The sequence below is a fragment of the Perognathus longimembris genome, chromosome 24, assembly GCF_023159225.1.
Source record: "Perognathus longimembris pacificus isolate PPM17 chromosome 24, ASM2315922v1, whole genome shotgun sequence".
NCBI classification, from domain to species: domain Eukaryota; kingdom Metazoa; phylum Chordata; class Mammalia; order Rodentia; family Heteromyidae; genus Perognathus; species Perognathus longimembris.
In genome coordinates this window covers 36,280,368-36,300,577 of record NC_063184.1, presented here as the reverse complement: position 1 = coordinate 36,300,577, position 20,210 = coordinate 36,280,368, and the positions used below count along the sequence as shown (strand labels likewise).

The window sequence follows — 20,210 nt, the reverse complement described above, 5'->3', positions numbered from 1 at the left end:
CAGGTGATTAGAGTGAAGCCTTCCCAGGTGGTTAGAGTTAAGCAGGGACTGACTAGCTGGGCCCTAATAAGCTCGTTCTGCTAGCCAGGATAATTGGTGGCCTGGGTTTGCTCACAGGGCCTGCTTCTCTCAGGTTTGCGTAGTAAAGTGGGGCCTGACTTCAAAATGGCTTTAGTCTGGCTCTTCAATAGTTCATAAAATACTAGTTCTGTGTTCATAGTTAAAGCACTATTAACTAGAGTCTAATGAAACTGCATTTTATGATGGTTTTGCCTTGTGGGTTACAGCTTTAAATAAATGCAACCTACTGTGGCACAGTTTATTGCTCATCCCTGGCTTCTGTTGCTACTAAGGTAAAGAGCTCTTGAATCTGCTACAGATGGTAAATATTTAATTGTGTCTTATCTCTGGTGTATTTTATGTCCCAATTCTATTGTTTCTCTGAGATTATAATCTATGGAAATAAGGACCTTATGTCTCCTCTGAGATAAGTGAAACACATGGACTTCAGAACACCGTGGGTCATTTGTGTAGTGAAAAATAGAAAATAAGTCTATATCCCAGTCTAAACATTTTAAGTCTTGTTGTAATTACCAGTAAAGAACTGGAACATTTTGTAAAGGCTCTAAAATGGAATCTTATTCTTTACTTTTCTTCATTCTCTCCAATATATTAAAGTGTTATAATTTTAGAAGGCATATTTTCAATCATGTTTTTATTATCTATAAGTAGGTGATCAAAGGAATTACCATTCAACCAGTTCATATTAGAAGGTACTTTTATTTGGCATTTTGTTGGCTTTACTTCAATCTTGTAAAAGGTTAAATATTTTTATTGGAGAATATCTTGCCATTTAGTTATATCTCCCAAGCGATTGTCACTTAGTGGAAAAAACAGATATATTATTTCCAAAAAATTTATAAAGAAGACAGTGTGATATTACTTGGAACTTTATGAGATGCATGTGAGAAGATAAGAAGAGAATGGTTACTGAGGTGCTGGGAATGTGACTTAGTGATAAGAGTGCTTGCCTAGCATGCATGAAACTCTGGGTTCGATTCCTCAGTACCACATAGAGAAAGCCAGAAGTGGTGCTGTGGCTCAAGTAGTGGAGTGCTAGACTTGAGCAAAAGAATCTCAGGAACAGTGCTCAGGCCCTTTGAAATATTTTTTGAGTGGCATATGGGGCAGAACCATGAGGGCACCGGTTAAATAAGAGCTTTCTAGGCTTCCTCTCTGGAGAGTCTGATCCTATTAATGTTGGGCATGACCTCAGCCCAACATTATGTATGTTTAGCAAGCTTCAGGTGAATTCATCAGGAAGGTTAGCCATACTTAAATAACTCGACTAAGCTATAGCAGAAAATAAAGCAACTAAGTCCTAATTAGTACTCAATTATTTCTGGAATGGGAAAAAATTCTAAAAGAATATCCATACTTTGTGCTTTATTTTATTATGGGATATTACCACAGGTCATGAGCATAGTGTATAATTATTAGATGCCATGGAAAAAACAGACTACTTATGGAAATAAATTGGATATTTAGTTAAATTTTAAAATGTCTTTTAAAGCTTTTAATAAGCCGCCTTAAAAATGTCTAACTTATGAGAGGTGTCAAGAACATCTTTTTAAATTTAGAATGGAATTTTTTTATTAATTGGACATAAATTTTTTTACAAGGTGTTGTGCAAAGAGGGTGCAGTTACATAGTAGGGCAGTGTGTACATTTCTTATGATATCTTATGACCTGTTTTTCTATCCCTTGTCTAGGTCAGGTTGACATATATGCAATATACAATGTATCAAGAACATATACAGTATTCACAGACTTGGTCTCTACTGTCTCTCCGTCTCCCTTTGTTAACAGTCATATATCAGGGAGATCATGCCCCTTTGTTTTCTGTGTTCTAGGCTTGTCTCGCTCAACATTATTTGTTCGAGTTCTGACCATTTCCCTGCGAATAACAGTATTTCACCATTCCTAATCGCTATGTAGTATTCCATTGTGTATAAGTACCATATTTTTTGGATCCATTCGTCTGTGGAGGGGCATCTGGGTTGTTTCCATATTTTAGCTATTGTGAATTGTGCTGCGATAAACATGGAAGTACAAATGCCTTTTTGATATCTTGGATTTTGCTGTTTAGGATAGATGCCTAGGAGTGGTATGGCTGGGTCATAGGGTAGGTCTATATTGAGCTTTTTGAGAAACCTCCATACTGTTCTCCAAAGTGGTTGTACTAATTTGCACTCCCACCAACAATGGAGAAGGGTTCCTCTTTCCCCACAGCCCCTCCAGCGTTTGTTGTTTCCTGAGTTCAGAGTATAGGCCATAGAATGGAATTTTAAATAATTTTAATATTTGCAAAATTGTGGTGTGATAGAAGTCTCTACCAAATAAAGCACACCACACACGTCCAGGGAAAAGACAGGTTTAATGTCAGAGGCACGGAGAGGCTGCTTCCATCCCCACACCAAGGCGGTGAGTATAGGGGAGCCACCCTGTAGGAAGCGGGAGTGTCATGTACAGGAAATGGATGGCAATGGGGAGGGGGGAGCGGGAAATGGATGGTGAAGGGGCTGGGTCGGTCAGGCCAGGTGCCAGGTGCCCAGGCCAGGTCAGGGCCACCGACCCAGAGGCAGGCAGCCAGGAGTGCAGACCTCAGCAGTGCGAATAGGAATGCATGGATCCCAGACGTGAGATACCTGTGATAGTAGCGCCATGACCTTAGAAGGGCTACATTTTCAGCTGGGTGTACAGGACTGTAGTCTCAGCTGCTCAAGATTGCTTGAGCCCAGGAGTTCAAAGCCAGCCCGGGCAACCTAGTGCTCCCTCGCGTGTGAGCGTTCACGGTGCACGCCCGGGCGTGCGTGCGGGTGTGCTTGGGGCACCCGTGGGGAAAGTGCTGCTGAGCGAGGACCGGTTCGGCGTTGTGGCCTGAGGAGCTCAGCCCAGCTCTGCCAGTCCAAACTGTGAAGTGGGGGAAGGTCTGCTTGGTTGTCTGGATTCTTGGCAAGGACAACGAACACAGAAAGCGCACCCCGGGCCCCACGGCTGACTTGCGACCCGTGGTCTCGGTCGCCTTGTATTTACAAAGAACGCCTCACGTCGGGATTTACAAGGGGAAAATAAGAACGCTCGACCCTCGCACCGCACTGCGGCGGCCGGGGACGTGGTGGGTAGAACCCCGTCAAGTCTTGCTCACCCCCACGGCGTCGCGCACGAGGCTGCGAAGGTGAGTGAGTGCACCCGCGGGCGGCGCGGGCGGCGCGGGCGGCGCGGGCGGCGGGGGCGCTCCGGGCCCCGGGCTGCGAGCTCGGCGCCGTGGTCCGCGCGGGGTAACGGGGGACGCCGCCCCGAGGCTCCGCCGTCTCCGCCGGCGCTCCGCCCTCCCTCCGGGCGTCTGCGCGCTCTTCTGGGGACGCGTCTCCGTTCCCCGGCAACCCGGCGGCCGCCAATGGCAGCTCGGCGCCGGAGTCACGCGGGCCCGTCATGGCGGCCCGGGGACGGGGAGCCCGGCCGCCGGGACCCTGCAGACGCCCCAACTTCCCGGAGCATGGCGTCCGCGGCGGCCAGCGGCTCGCGGCGGAGCCCCGACGAGCTCCGCCCAGAGCTCGGCTCGCAGGATGAGGACCGCGGTTCCGAGGACCCGGACAGCGACTGGGGTTCGGACACCTCCGCCGGCAGCGACTCTGCGTAAGGTTCTGCGGGCCGGGGCCGCGGGCTCCCCCTCGCCGGGCGCACCGAGGGGCCGGGGCCGCGGGCTCCCCCTCGCCGGCGCACCGAGGGGCCGGGCACGGGGCCGGGGCCGCGGGCTCCCCCTCGCCGGGCGCACCGAGGGGCCGGGGCCGCGGGCTCCCCCTCGCCGGCGCACCGAGGGGCCGGGGCCGCGGGCTCCCCCTCGCCGGGCGCACCGAGGGGCCAGGCACGGGGCCGGGGCCGCGGGCTCCCCCTCGCCGGGCGCACCGAGGGGCCGGGGCCGCGGGCTCCCCCTCGCCGGGCGCACCGAGGGGCCGGGGCCGCGGGCTCCCCCTCGCCGGGCGCACCGAGGGGCCGGGCACGGGGCCGGGTCCGCGCCGGTCTGGTTGGGACTGGTTCTGTGCTAAGGGCCTTGCTTTCATGATTTTCGGCCTGCCCTGGGGCTGGAACTCGGGGCTGGGGCGCTGTCCCTGAGCATTAGGACTTTGTTTTTGATCAAGGCTGACGCTCCACCACTTGAACCACAGCACCACTTCTGGCTTTTCCTGTTTATGTGGTACTGAGGAATCAAACACAGAGCTTCATGCATGCTGGTCAACCACTCTACCACCACGCCACATTCCCATCAGTGCTACCTTCTTCTAGATCCTTCCCTCATCTCTCGTGGACTTCCTTCAGCATCTCTCCTATAGCAGTTTTAACTTCTGTTTTAGCAATTGAATTTTGGCTACTTGATGAGATCTCTCTCTGGGTTTTATTTTTTGCAGGGGTGTGCATGTGTGTCACTGGGCTACTGCTGTTTGGACTTATCCTCTTACTCAACCATTCCAACTCACTCCTTTATGTCTCTGTTTTCTACTTACCATGAGGGATATCACGGATTCACTATTCATTTCTCTTCCTCAGTAAGCAAAAGCAGAATCTGGTGCTTGTGGAAGAGGTGGACCCTGCAGGGCTCAGCCTTTAAAGGGCCCTGGAGTTAGCATTGGCTATCAGTACACAAAGCTTCTGTAGTGAAAGCAGCCGAGAAATGTACCATCACCCCTTCTATTAGAGACTGATTCTATTAGAGGCTGATGAGGCCCAGTGCTCAGAATAAGATGTGAATACTTGGCAACTGAGCCTGCCCCACACACTGTAGTACAGATCCTGGAGGTTATATGAGGGAGGAAACTGTAGAATCCAGATGATTGGGAAGATCTGGGCTTGGGGCCCCAATACCTGCCTGGCAGAAAACATACGCAGTTCCTGAAAGAAAATGGGTCTCCATCCTTTATGGTTATACAAAAAACAGTTTACAGGAAATAAATTCAAAATGAGAAGAATTTAAAAGAATAAGATAACTTTCACCCCCTCCTGCCTCCTTATCTGTAATCCTGATCATAACTCCCAAATAGGAAAATAGAACTGTTTCTTACATTGGATTGATATTAACATTTTTAAAAAATCTTTCATAGTGATCTAGAGCCTGAGTGGCTTGACAGTGTGCAAAAAAGTGGTGAGCTGTTTTATTTGGAATTGAGTGAAGATGAAGAAGAAAGCGTTTTTCCTGCTACATCAACCGTGAACCATGTCAGATTCAGTGAAAATGAGATTATCATTGAGGAGGAGGATTACAAGGAAAGAAATAAGCATGAACCCAAACTCAAACAATTTACTAAAATTTTAAAAGGTAAAAGACTTTTATCCAAGTGCTACAATAAAAAAAATAGCAATGATCATGGGCCAGTATCCATTCTAAAGCATCAGTCCAATCAGAAGGCAGGTATCATTGTCCAACAGCGGTATAAAGATGTGAATATTTATGTAAATCCCAAAAAATTAACTCTCAGCAAAGCCAAAGAGCAGCTTAAACTTCTGGAAGTACTGTTTGGAATTATCCATCAGACCAAGTGGAGCTGGAAAAGAACTGGAAAGCAGGGCAATGGAGAGAGGCTTGTGGTACATGGCCTAATGCCTGGAGGATCTGCTATGAAGAATGGACAGATATTAATTGGTAAGTATGCCTCATGAACATTAGTCCTTGTTTGAAGAGACATACAGTTAATAGTAATTCTGGGTGCAGGATGTAGTAAAAACCAGAATTAGGGGCTGGAATGTGGCTTAGTGGTAGATTGCTCGCCTAGCATGCATGAAACCCTGGGTTCCATTCCTCAGCACCACATACACAGAAAAAGCCTGAAGTGGCACTGTGGCTCAAGTGGTAGAGTGCTAGCCTTGAGCAAAAGGAAGCCAGGAACAGTGCTCAGTCCCTAAGTTCAAGCCCCAGGACTGGCAAAAAAACAAAAAAAACCAGAGCTACGTATTCTTAACAGACTGAGGACTGATAAATACCTGGCATAGTAGTGAAATCCACAAAAAAATCCACAAGACTCCCCTCTCAATTGAGGGAAGCTAGATGCAGTAGCACACGTCTGTCATCCAAACAACTATGGGAATCTTGAAAGTGATGCATAATGGTCCAGGTACTCACATAGGCAGGAAGCGAGACTTCTTTTTAAACATAAGGGTCCAAATACACACCTAGGCAGGAAGTGAGACCCCTTCTTAACCATAGCCAGTGAAGCTGTGAGCAGATGGCTGAGATCTGTAACCCTAGTGACTCAGGATCAGGAGACTGATGACAGTCTCTAAAATGTGTGTTTTGGAAAAAAAAAAAAAAGCTACTGGTCTACCACAGCTCCTCTTCTGGTGTTTTGGTAGTTAATTGGAGCTCAGTCTCATAAATCTTCCTGCCCAGGCTGGCTTACAACCACTATCCTCAGATCCAAATTTTATTTGGAATGGGAAATTATACTTATTATGCCACAAGTTCATGCTGCTTGCCTCCATGTTGCCTATCACATCATAAAGAGTAGTTTTAAATAAGATTTTCACAAAGAAAATACTGCTTACCAAAATACATTTACTCTAGTAAAATTTAACAAATGTGATTTGAAGTTTTTTAAATAGAATGTATTTTTGTGTGTTTTTATTTTTTAATTTAAACGTTATTGATGAGGTGATGTACAGAGGGGGTAAAGTTACATAATAAGGTAGTGTACATTTCTTGTCTTTTTTTTTTTTTTTTTGCCAGTCGTGGGGCTTGAACTCAGGGCCTGAACACTGTCCCTGGCTTCTTCCCGCTCAAGGCTAGCACTCTGCCACTTGAGCCACAGCGCCACTTCTGGCCATTTTCTGTATATGTGGTGCTGGGGAATTGAACCCAGGGCCTCATGTATATGAGGCAAGCACTCTTGTCACTAGGCCATATCCCCAGCCCAACATTTCTTGTCTTATTTGTTACACCCTCCCTCATTTTTCTTCCCCTTCCGTAGTTCAGATAAGCATATAGACAATAGCCAGTGTAACAAAATCATATACAGTTTAATAGAAGATATTAATAACATTAAAAAGAATAGGGATTTTGAAGAACATTGAAGAGTGAGTTAGTATAATCATTTAAATGTTTCTTTTATTTCAGTAACACTTAATGAGCATTATCTGTAATACCTGGATTTATTTTAGGTATATTTGTCCAACTTGGGAGTTTTGTGTTGTCTTGCAAAGTCTTCATGGCTGGCCTATCTATATGGAATAGTATTCTTAGTTTTAGTTTTTATTTTAGGCATTTCATGGTGCTGGGAATCAGATCCAAGGCCTTGTTGTATGCAAGGCATGCTCTCTTCCACTGAGCTACACCTATCCCTAAAGAAAATATTTCTCTCATTCTCCTTTATTTGCTGGATATTGCAAAGATTTATAATTGGAGAGTCCTGCTAATGCTCTGACAGTTTGCAAGTTCTTTTAAGAAAGGTCCTAGTGTGCCTGGTATGTGGCTCAAGTAGTAGTAATTGCCTCCCAGCTCAAGATTAAATTCCAATACTGCCCCTCAAATGCCAGAAAGTTAAATGAGGAGAGAGAAGAAAGAAAGAACAAAGAACAAAAGAGGGAAAGGAGGGAGGAAGGGAGAGGTAAAGGAAAAGAAAAGGAAAGGAAAGGGGGAGGAGGAAGGAAGAAGGATGGGAGAGGGCTCCTAGCTGACCTCAGGTACTGTAGCAGTTGACTATGACTCTGGGCCCACATTTGTAGCTCTCAACTGGATATCACTTCGTGAGTATCTAACAGCCTTTATAAGCCTTCATTGAATGGTCTAAGGAATATGAGCTAACTCAGTGCTTTTTTCACAGAGTAGAATATCAGTAAGAGGAAGGAACAACACAAGTGTCAGCATTTCCATCTGTTCTACACTCCTAAAGAGAACAAGACACCTAGTGGTGGTTTACATAAAGCTGAGGAACTTTGCATTTAGGGAATACCATGCATTTAAACAATTATGAATACTAAGGTACTGAGCAAGACTTTGTTCTTGCTTCATCCAAGGCTGTTCACTATACAAGTGTCCGGCTCGGGTCGCCTCCCCTGGCACGGGGATCAAGGCTCAGCTATGCTTCTAACAGCTCCCTTTCTCACCCTCTCCCCTGGTTACCCGACACGCAGGTAAGGCCAGGGTGGAGTGGGGGAGTCAGCACAGACCTCACGTGCACACGGTCGAACGAGATCGCTTACCTCCCTTCTTACCCGTGAAGAAAGCCAGGCATACGCGTCTCGGAGATGCTTCAAGAGCAATCTGATTTATTAAGGCGGGGTAAAGGCAAATGATAGGAAGGAAGGAAAGGGGACTGACCTGCCAGGACGCTGATAGGCTACGAGCTTGCCATGTGGCCCCCTCATGAGCTAACATCACTGGGAAAGCGCCAGGCCAGGGGGAGACTGGGGGCGCATGGGCTGGTGAGAAAGTTTGGGGGCTGTCCGCAAAGCCGGTTCTTCTGGTTCTGGACCCAGAGAATTGTGGCCTGCTTCCGCATTCCCCAGGGCTGGGGGAAGGGCGGTGTCTCAGGAGCGCTCCCAATGCCCATCCCCCGTCAAGTCCAAAGGCTGGATCCCAACATACAAGCATGCCTGAAAAGAGAACAAAGTTTCTGCTTCCTCTGCTTGCCAGATGTGTGGAACCATGAGAGATCCAGGAAGACTTGTCTGCTACATTATTTCACCTCTGTAGATTTCTATTATCCATCTGCCCCTGAGACCTTTAAGAAGTATGAGAATAGAGTGGTTTATATTTAATTACCTCATCTGAAATTCCTAGAGTAGTATTTGTTCTTGGGTATGTGCTTGAAAAGTACTTGTTGAATGAATAGAGGCATGTGTTGTTTAATTGATTGCCTAATGGTATGTTTTTGAATGATGAGAAAAATAACTTAGGTATATTGTGTTTCTGTTCACATATTTTGCTGGTGTTTCAGTGACACATTTAATTATATTCTGAAAGTAAACTTCCATTTTAACATTGATCTATATTTTATTATCAAATCTGGTAAACATGCACAGTTAAAGAATAGTCATGGAAAAGGGGATTTTTAAAAAGTGAAACCTGATGCATAGTTTGATATGGTTGGATCCTTTGAAGCACATAACTAGATATAGACACAAATCAGTGATAGCAATAAGACCACAGCATATTGAATTATGTTGTATATTATATGGATGTAATTAGAATGATTAGCTGATTTTTGTTTTGTTTTACTGGGGGTCTCAGTGATTAGATTGTTTCATTAAGTACACTACTTAGATTATACTTAAAACTTTCCATTTTTTACATAACTCTCCTAAATAAATCACAAATGAGAATATTCATTTCTTGACATGTCCATAGGCTGTAGTTAGTTACAGTTCTATTGGGCAGTATTTTAAAGTGGGAAGAATAGAGTGCAGTGGTTATAGGTGACCTACTAGTGTGGCATACAGCCTTGGATAAGTCCCTGTATATCTTTAGCACCTTCTCCATTGTACTTGATTAAATCAGAGTAGATTGTTTTTAATGTTTCAATACCAAATGTCTTTGCAGTTTGTATATTCCCACAACTATCTTTCACTATTCTGATTTTAGGTGATGTCCTTGTTGCTGTGAATGATGTTGCTGTGACCTCTGAAAACATAGAGAGAGTTCTATCTTGTATTCCTGGGCCCATGCAGGTCTGGACATTCTTTTGCTACATTTTACAATGAGTTACATAAAGTGCATACATTTTGTATTTCTTTTTAAGTTCCTGAAAATTATCATGCATAATATGGGAGTTACATTTATTCTTGAATCTTTTAAACACTAATAAAAATCATTCTAAATAAAGCAGCAGTAGCAAAAATTATAGAAGCATACATTAATTACCACTTTTCCATTTTAACTACCATCTGTATTGATTGAGACCAATCCAGTTCCTAGAAGAGTCGTTTTAAACAACTATTCAGTGGTCTGTTTTCTGAGTTTTTTTTTTTTTTTTTAGGTTTTTGGGTTTTTTTTGGCCAGTCCTGGGCCTTGGACTCAGGGCCTGAGCACCGTTCCTGGCTTCTTTCCGCTCAAGGCCAGCACTCTGCCAGCTGAGCCACAGCGCCCCTTCTGGCCATTTTCCATATATGTGGTGCTGGGGAATCGAACTGAGAGCTTCATGTGTAGGAGGCAAACACTCTTGCCACTAGGCCAAATTCCCAGCCCCTGTTTTCTGAGTTTTTAAAACGACTCATGTTAGAAAATTTTTAATACTATTTTGTTTATTTTAAAATCTAATTATATTGTTTTCTTGATTTGTGTTACTTAGGTAAGCTTTTATTCTGAACTGTTGATTATTTTAGTCATTGAACATAAAAATAAATTTCTTCTATAAGTCACAATGATAGTCTAAATATCAGCATTTTATGACATAAATGATATTTGAAGATACTTAATGTATTTTGAAAGTTTTCTACCTTTTATTAGGAATAGTATTTAATCTTTCTCTTGGAAGGTACAGATCATATGCTTTAAGCAGGTTAGAGGATCTATGAGGTAGTGAAATGATAAAGTCATTTTCAGATTGGTTAACATGAATAAAATTCATGTGTGTGATTTGATATCCTCTAATATGATCCATGATGAAATTCCTTGTTTTCTAAAAAGTAAAAGTTATTATGTTCACTGTCTTCTCTTAAATACACTCATGTGTGTTTGCACACATGGCAGTGGGTGCACACACACACACACATACACTCACTATAAATTTAGATATCTTTAGAAATTTAAGATGAAAACAATGGAGTGACTGATAGCTTGGCACAAGCAATGACTACAAATGGCTAAAGGGATATATATATATATATGGAGAGAGGGTGGTATTTGAAATATTAACCATCAGAAACCAGTTTGCTATTATATTCTTTAGCTCCTACATGTAAGCAGATCCTTGGCTCCGCCAAGATTCTAAGGTACCTCAAAAGACTTAGCAGCCAGTAATAAATAAGTAACAAAGAACTGTAGCATTTTAGTAACTGAATCAGCCTTCCCCAAATAAGATGGCTACATATCAGAACTCCTCATTTCTTGCCTATGTCAGTTGCAGTACAGATATACTGAGAGTGTTGGCAGAACTCAACCACATTCATATTTAGTACAAAGTTACATTATACTTACATTTGTTTACAAGTTCATTTGTATATATTTGGCATAACAAAAGAAAGAAAGAAATTATGGTTTGACTATTTTGGGCACTTGTTCAGTAAGTATAGGAAAGCAAATACATATCTGCTATTGGTCCATGTCATGCTTTAAAGGATAGGCATCTTGCTATATTATGTGGGGTTCTGAGTTTAAAGATACATGTATTTTTTTTTATACAATATAACTTTGAAGTGCCACATCTGCCAACAGCTTTATACCACAACTCTACTTCTGGATTATTTTTTTTTAGGGGGGGTTAGTCAATTGGAGATAAGAGTCTCACAAAAATCTTCCTGCCTGGACTTGTCTTTGTACTGTGATACTCAGATCTTAGCTTCCTGAGTAGCTGTTATTATACTGGTACCCAGCTAGCAGTTTATTTTAAGAATGGAAGAAGAACTGAGTTAAATTTATTGTATTTAGTAACTATGTTGTACTCCAAAATGGCATTACTTCCCTAATAATATTTCAAAGGTATTTTGTCTATATACAACTTTTGAATACAATCCCATCATAAATATATATCACTAAGTCTCTATTATTTTAGAAGTATATTATAAAAGTCTTATGTCTATAGTAGTGTATTTTGGAAAACAAAAAAGAAACTAAGGGAAAATTTTCTCATATATTCCTTACTTTTTACTTTTAATTTTATTTTAAAGAAGTTATTAGACTTTAATACTTAGAATATTGTAGATTATTACCATTTTACTCAGTTATACTCTAAGATTTTAAACATTACGAGTACTTGTACATACTAGGCTTATGATGTCCACATTATACAAAATTTACTTCATTCAGTGGAACTTAATATACTCAAAATTCCCAGTGGTATTTCTTTAGTCAACTGGCACTTAGATGAATGCCTCAGGAAAACCAAGGAGTTGGAAAATGGCCAAATTCTGGATTCTTACCAATCTTCAGATCAGGGTACGAAGCTAAAACTATCTTGATAGACTTGACAGATTATCACTATAAAGGACTGCAAAGAATGTCTGAGAATATATTTGAAATACCTCCCCATTTGAAAGTAAAATCTGGTAGTGTGAAATTGATCTTGATCCTTCCTCTCTTCATTTTCTCTTCTTCAGTTGAATCAGTGCTATCAATATCATAATGTAATATAACTTGAATACACCCTTAGGTCATATTCTTTTTTTTTTGGCCAGTCATGGGGCTTGGACTCAGGGCCTGAGCACTGTCCCTGGCTTCTTTTTGCTCAAGGCTAGCACTCTGCCACTTGAGCCACAGTGCCACTTCTGGCCATTTTCTGTATATGTGGTGCTGGGGAATTGAACCCAGGGCCTCACGTATACAAGGCAAGCACTCTTGCCACTAGGCCATATCCCCAGCCCCTTAGGTCATATTCTGTCTGACCTTTTCATGGCATTTCTTGTTTTTGTAGTCAGTAATTAAGATTAAATAAATTATATTCATCCTTGGTAAATTTTTACATGTGCCAGCCACTATGCAAGAAGCTGGGCACTAGTATAAGTGAATAGAACACATAACCTCTCCCATCAGGGTCCTTTGCTCTAGAATGACTTATCCATACAATATACACCTGAGTATATATGCAAGCAAGAATCCATCTTTGTGAAAAATGCAGCTAATTTTGCCTCATTTTAATTTTTAAGGTAAAATTGACATTTGAAAATGCATATGCTGTGAAAAAGGAAGCTATCCAACAAACAAAGAAAAAGAAACAGTCAAGCACAAGTGATTTAGTGAAGTTCTTCTGGGAAGAGGAGGTTGAAAGCGTCCAGCAGAATACTCTAAATTCTCCACATATCGTCATGTATCTCACACTACAGATTGACTCAGAAACATCAAAGGAAGAGGTGAGTCTGTGCTTGGAAGTGGAGGTAAAAAGTAAGGACCTTTTATATATAGTCTTTTCAGTAAATGTGTAAGCATGTTTTAGTTTGATTTAAGGAAGAATTAAAGTGAGTTACCTACTTTTATATTTAGCCTTTAAAATGTGTATTTACGAATGTTTCACACCCTTTAATGACAATCTTGAAATACTTTTCCTATTGCTTTTTTATGACATTGTGTATTTGGTAAAAACTTGTCATTCTGGGGCTGGGGATATGGCCTAGTGGCAAGAGAGCTTGCCTCGTATACATGAGGCCCTGGGTTCGATTCCCCAGCACCACATATACAGAAAACGGCCAGAAGTGGCACTATGGCTCAAGTGGCAGAGTGCTAGCCTTGAGCAAAAGGAAGCCAGGGACGGTGCTCAGGCCCTGAGTCCAAGCCCCAGGATTGGCCAAAAACAAACAAACAAAAAACACTTGTCATTTTTAAGTTACAAGATTTAGAACGTAAGGATCATAAACTGGAAGATTTGAAAAAATAATCAAAGATTGTTTGAAATAGTGTTCGATGTTTTGGCTAAAACAATAAAAGTACCTCTTAGTCAAGAATTAAATTTCTGTCTTAGATGGACATAGCAGAAGATCTTAATTGATGTTTGACTTAATTTCTAAGGCTAAAATAATGTTTTATGACTAATTTCTTAGGATAAAGTAGTGTTTTCTTACAATGGAAACATTACAAGACAGTTTGAATTATTAAGCAAAGTGTATTTGACCACTATCTCCCAAAGTAAATTGTATATGTTGAATGTGTTTACTAGGTATGAAAAACAGCTATTTCTAATTGATCATTGTATTTGTCCACTTGTAAAATTTCCAGTATATACTCAGCATGTTAGTAATTATGGATAACACAAGTAATTATCTTCTAACACAAGATAAATTCTTTAGAGAGAATCCAGGAAAAGATAGGATAATACTTGAGGAGTTTAGCCTTGTGACTGTTAATCTGTGATGATATAATCAAAACAAGGAATGAACTGGAAGCTACTCTGAATTATCCCTGGTTTCCAGCCAAAAGTTTTTATTTTGTCTGTTTTCAACTTACCCTATGAGGAAAAATAGATATTGACTAAGTAGCAGCAAAAAGTGAGAAATACAGTGGCTCATTTCTTTGTGTTTTAAAAGTAGTACAGTGGATTGAAGGTGTGGCTCAAGTGGTACACTGCCATCTGTGAGTGAAAAGCCAAGTGAGAACATGAAGCCATTAGTTCCATCCCTAGTACTGGCACCCCCTCCCTACATACAACTATTAAAAGTATTAGCACACTGCACATCCTGAGTGATTTATTATTTTAATCTGCTATATTTGTATCCTTGGAATATACTGTTCTTGGAAATAGAAAACCACTGCACATGCTTAAAATAAAAAAAAATTGTGTATTATCTTATTGACTACTACTTTGCACAATTTAGAATAAAATGTACTCTTTTAACATTTGAATTCAAATTAATTTGTAGAATGAAAACCCTTTCAAATTTAAGATGGCTAAGATTATAAAACATTACCATACTCTTTCTTTCTGTTCATTTTACTTTATTGTTACATTCTCACTTTGCAAGCATAATTGCAGTTTGTCTTAAGTTTACATACATATTTTATAATCTTATCCTGAATGAAGAGATGATCTTCTGTAAGTCAGTCTGAAGGAAATTGAATGTAAAGATTCCTAATAGTTCCATATGATGTATAGAGTTGTATTAGCTGTAGGGAGTAAGAATACATACGGAGTGAAATGTAATAAAGGATTAAGAATAGAAATTGTTACAGAGATTAAAATTTAAAAGGCTGTTAAGGGCTGGGAATATGGCCTAGTAGCAAGAGTGCTTGACTCGTATACATGAAGCCCTGCATTCAGTTCCCCAGCACCACATATATAGAAAACAGCCAGAAGTGGTGCTGTGGCTCAAGTGGCAGAGTGCTAGCCTTAAGGAAAGAGAAGCCAGGGACGGTGCTCAGGCCCTGAGTCCAAGGCCCAGGACTGGCAAAAAAAAAAAAAAAAAAGAAGACTGTTAGAAATTAATTGCAATTTAAAATAATCAGTATCCTAATTACTGTATTTCAGTATTATGACCAACCGGCAGTTTCTGACTTATTTTCAAATATAGTATTTATTTATTTATGTATTTATTTATTATTTAGAGAAAAGAAGGATTTTATAGCAGCACAGAACAGAATGGTAAATCTGACACCAAAGACACACTGGCAAATGGAGTATTTTAAATGCTAACTTAAAGGTTCAAGGCAAGCTTCTCTCCTGGAAAAGATACCTTTCTTGTTCTTAATATGGAATCTGAACTTACCACAACAGAAATAATAGTTGGAAATTTGAGGGTACAGAGAGTTCATCATTTGTTTCCTTTCACTTAACAGCAGGAAATTCTGTATCATTATCCAAAGTCTGAAGCATCTCAGAAACTTAAAAGTGTGAGAGGGATTTTTCTCACACTCTGTGACATGCTGGAAAATGTAACTGGGACACCAGTTACCAGGTAATAATTAATTTCTATTTAGCTTTAGCTCTCTAGCAGTTTTTTTTCAACATATGTGGTTCTAACAAAGTGCTACATATACTTGTATCTATAATGTAGTTATCTGTGCTGATAGATGGGATATCTGCAGATATTTTGTTCATCAACATTATATCCAGAATAATGTACTTTGTTTATATAGTAGGTTTTCAATACAGCTTTAGATCTGGGTGTTTGGGCACATTTTAAACATAATTGTGTTATATGTTCTTCATCAAAGTATTATCTTTTAAACATGGAATTAGGATTTTTGTCTTGTGCTTTTATTATGATTGTTAACTTGCTAGACAATGCTTTTGTGGTTGGCAAGAATTTTTTTTTTTCACAGAAAATACTGTTTTCACAGAAGTCACAGAAAAATTTAGAATACTGTTTAGGAGATCTGTTCAGAATTATTTATCCCCTGTAAGCAAAATTAATGTCAAATTGTATGTGTGTGTGTGTATAGGAGAGTACTAGGATTTGAACTCAGGGGCCTAATGCTTTCTTGGCTTCTTGCTTCTAGCTTACAGTCAACTTGAGCTATGCCTCCAGCTTTGCTTTTTGCTGATTACTTGGAAACAGTCTCAATACATAAACAGAAAAAGCCAGAAGTGGCACTGTGGCTCAAGTGGTAGAGTACTAGCCTTGAGCAAAAGAAGCTCAGGGACAGTGCCCAGGCCCTGAATTCAAGCCCCAGGACTGGCAAAAAAATAAAATAAAAATCAAATTTTAAGAGCACTGTATTACTCGTGAGATATTAAGTTAGGGTTTTAAGCCTCAGTTTTTCTTTTCCTACATTCTCATAAAAATTATTACATTTTTAAAAGGTTGTATATGTTAGACAATAGGAAGAATTTCTTTGTTTTCCTAGATAAGTCATGCTTAAATCCTTGAATTTTTATGTAGTCATAAATAGAAATTAGTTCCTTCTGCAGACAGTAGTACTCAAGACCTCATTCAGGGTCTAAATCTGTATTTATAAAAGCACTTTGCTAAACCCCTTTTATTTGTATTTGTATTTCATTTTGCAGTGCTGAAATCAAACAGAAGGCCTCCCACTTTGCTAGGCAAATGCTGTATACCACTGAGCTGTACCTCAAGTCACTGTGTGTGTGTGTGTGTGTTTGTTTGTGTGTGTGTATGAGAGAGAGAGACAGAGACAGAGACAGAGACGGAGACAGAGACTCAGAGAGAGAGCATGTGCACCTATCCTGGGGTTTGAACTCAGGGACTGGGCACTGTCCTTGTGCTTTCTTGCTCAAGGCTAGTACCCTACCACTTGAGAGCCATAGCTCCATTCATGGACTTTCTGTCCTCGCTAGCTACAAGCCAGGATCCTCAGATCTCAGCCTTCTGAGCAGCTAGGAATACAGGTGTGAGATACTGGACCCTGGCTTTTTTTTTCTTTCACTTTTTAAGTGGTTTATGGAGATAGAGAGATCATAAACAATACAATCACCCACTTTAAAGGTGTACCAATAAATAGCTCCAAATATATTCAGATATGTGCAACTACCACAAATTCAATTTTAGAACACTTTTATCACCTCAGAGAGAAGTGCTATGCCTTTTCACTATCACCTTGCTTAACTACACTCTGTCCAAACGCTATACATGTCCCTGTTCTAGACATTTTGTATGAATGGAGTCATATGTGATTACATGTGACTATCTTCTACAATTTGCCATAATATTTTTGAGGTGCAGGTATCTTTTTAAAAGGCAACTTGTTTGAAGCTCCTTTGTGTAAAAGGCTAGCTACAGTGTACTAGCTCTATGCTAGCTAGCAGTGTGCTTGGTTCAATCACTGGCAAGGAAAAAAGAAAATTAAATTTCTTCATGTAGGTCAGCTTTTTCTGATACCTTACAGGATAGGTATCATCTTACTTAATAGTAGGTTTTGTTAGTGATGAGGTACAAATGTACACACAGTAAAAACAAGTAATTTTAAAGAAACAGTAGATGTACATACCATAGCAATATGAATATCTTGTTGCATACACACTTTAAAAAAACTTTTTAAAAGTATTCATTTTTAAATGATACATAAAATGGTAAAGAAAAATAAAGTAAATTAGTAAGAAAGATGTTTGATATTCATATTTAAAAGTCTACACACTTACATTCTCTATATTTCCATGGTTCATTGTGTTTCTTCTGATATCACATTGGCTTTTTGCACCTTCGAGTCATGTACTTGACATAAAATTAATTATGCATATTGCAAAATATCCAGTTTGATCACTTTTGACCTAAGTATGTGTTCCTCAAAACTGTTCCACAATGATTCTATCCATTAACCCCAAGAATTTCCTTGAGTTATGGTTGTTGTTTTTTTCTTGTTTTTTTGGCCAGTCCTGGGTCTTGAACTCAGGGCCTGAGCACTGTCCCTGGCTTATTTTTGCTCAAGGCTAGCACTCTACCACTTGAGCCACAGTGCCAATTCTGGCTTTTTTCTATATATGTGGTGCTGCACAATCGACAAGGGCTTCCTGTATGCGAGGTAAGCGTTCTACCACTAGGCCTTATTCCCAGCCTCAATTGAGTTATGTTTTGGTTACTTGTTTATATGTTTAAATGCCATATTGGGTGGTTACTGATTTGGGATGACATTCTTTTTTTTTTTTTTTTATTTCCTTAACATGTCATGTTCAAAAGTGAGCAAAGGTATAATGTACCCAACTGGGATAGAAGCTTTCTTTTGAAGAAAACAATAAGTCTATTTTTGTGTGACCTACAGTAACTTGCATTGTTTCTGGTTTTAAAACATTTTAGAAAATAATTCCTTGCCTTTTCTGATTGGCAGTTCTATGCCAACAAATTTGCATGTTAAATAATAACTTTATAAATCATATATTTTAAGTCATGCCAAAACTTACAAGTAAGTTTTATAACTTGGTGACATTTACAGATACTCTAACTTTTTGAATTTATTTTCCCTTAGTTCATCCCTCCTTTTAAATGGGAAGCAAATTCATATAGCTTACTTAAAAGAATCGGACAAGTTGTTGATAATTGGCCTACCTGCTGAAGAGTAAGTTGACATTTTTATTGAATATAAGAAATATCTTGAAAATTATAGTAACAAATTTGATTTCACTAAAATTGGGACATTTGGTCAAAAGGCAAACTAATGGCAGTTTTATAATGTAATGACACGTACAAGTACCGGTGGTTACCTGTGCTCATCTAGTATGAATATGGCATAAAGGTGCATTGCAGGCTTACCTGGACACACAGAGTCTATTGGCTGTCTGTACACTTTTCTCGTTTGTGGTACAGAAATGGCTAAGAGATGATTTGTCTTCTGCTCGAAATTTTAACAGTGATGTTATACAAATTTTGCATATTTGTAATTTACTTATTGTTGTGGGAAAATTAGGGTCAGAAGGATATTTGCCCAAGGTTGAATGTCTCTAACAAAATATTGAAAATCTGTAACTTCTCTAGTGATAAATCTTAAACTGTTATGGTCTTCCTCAGAACTTTTTTATAAGTATTTTGAAATACATCTTATTTTTGTAGTTAGTAATAGAGACAGGCTTAACATTCATGATTAACAGACCATAAACCCATGAACTGTATGAGGTGCTTTATTTCAATCAAGCTCATTTATTTTTCAAAATTAGTGCCAGATGTACTAGTGATTACGGGCTCCATTTTACAGATGAGGAAAGTAAAACCAAAAGTAAACTTTGTTAGTCAGATAAGCAGCATGAAGCAGAACTGGAAACTGAATGAAGATCTGAGTTCTTCCTACTACATGGATTCTAAGAAAGACAAGTGGACAGGAAAACAAAAGAACAAAACCATTATCTAGCCAATATACCACCGTTTTCTATTTGTTAATGAGATTTCTTTTGTTATTTAACAGTAGTTACCTCTTTCTGCATGGCAAGCTATTCCAAAAAACTTATTGAAACTGAGGTGGTAAACATTTATTATCTCATATGTGATTTATTGTTCTAAAATAAAATGGTAACGTAGGTGCTTCTGGCTTTTGGTCTAACCTTGGAACTACAGTGGATTACACCTAAACTTATTGCCTTGGTTCCTTGCCACAGATACTTCTCCTTAGAACTACCTGAGTGTCCCCAAAATATGTCACTGGGCTCCCTCCCAAAACCAAGTTGTCCAGAAGAGAAAGAGAAATGGCAGGACTTTTGAGCTCAGTCTTAGAAGGGATATACTGTATGTATATACAGACAAGAAGCAAGTTAGTAAGTTCTCAATAGTAATTTCTTGAGAAAAGTACCTGAACATGGTTGCAATGAAAAATACCAGAATTATGTTTTAAGCTGGGTCTCAGTGACTCACATCTGTAATATTAGCTATACTGGAGGCTGAGACCTGGAGGATTGAGGTTTGAAGTTAGCTTGGGCAAAAAAATCAGAAACTCAATCTCAAATTAACCAACAAAAATGGGTGGGGTCAGTAGAGTGCCTTGAGCAAGAAAACCAAACAGACATGAAGCCAAGTTCAATCCCCTATACTTCCAGAAAAAGTTTTTATGTTTTGAAGGCTTTATTTTGACAAAAGCAGTACAGTCACATATGTGGGGTTCAAAAATTTTAACCTGAAGGGCTAGTGGTGCTTTGACACCT

At 40.0% G+C, this 20,210-nt stretch overlaps 1 protein-coding gene across 2 annotated transcripts in view; it reads left to right on the top strand.

Annotated features, from left to right (window-relative positions):
• The first annotated feature begins 3,364 nt into the window (after positions 1-3,364).
• The window catches only part of Intu (inturned planar cell polarity protein), a 39,112-nt gene continuing 22,266 nt past the window's right edge, over positions 3,365-20,210 (top strand). The window contains exons 1-6 of one of the 2 annotated variants that reach the window (XM_048333580.1): positions 3,366-3,699; positions 5,160-5,698; positions 9,632-9,717; positions 12,850-13,053; positions 15,467-15,585; positions 18,551-18,640. In XM_048333580.1, the coding sequence (XP_048189537.1) occupies positions 3,461-3,699; positions 5,160-5,698; positions 9,632-9,717; positions 12,850-13,053; positions 15,467-15,585; positions 18,551-18,640 (1,277 nt within the window). In that variant the 5' untranslated portion in view covers positions 3,366-3,460. Of the gene's footprint in view, positions 3,700-5,159; positions 5,699-9,631; positions 9,718-12,849; positions 13,054-15,466; positions 15,586-18,550; positions 18,641-20,210 lie in introns of both variants that reach the window. The other variant, XM_048333581.1, reaches the window with a different exon arrangement.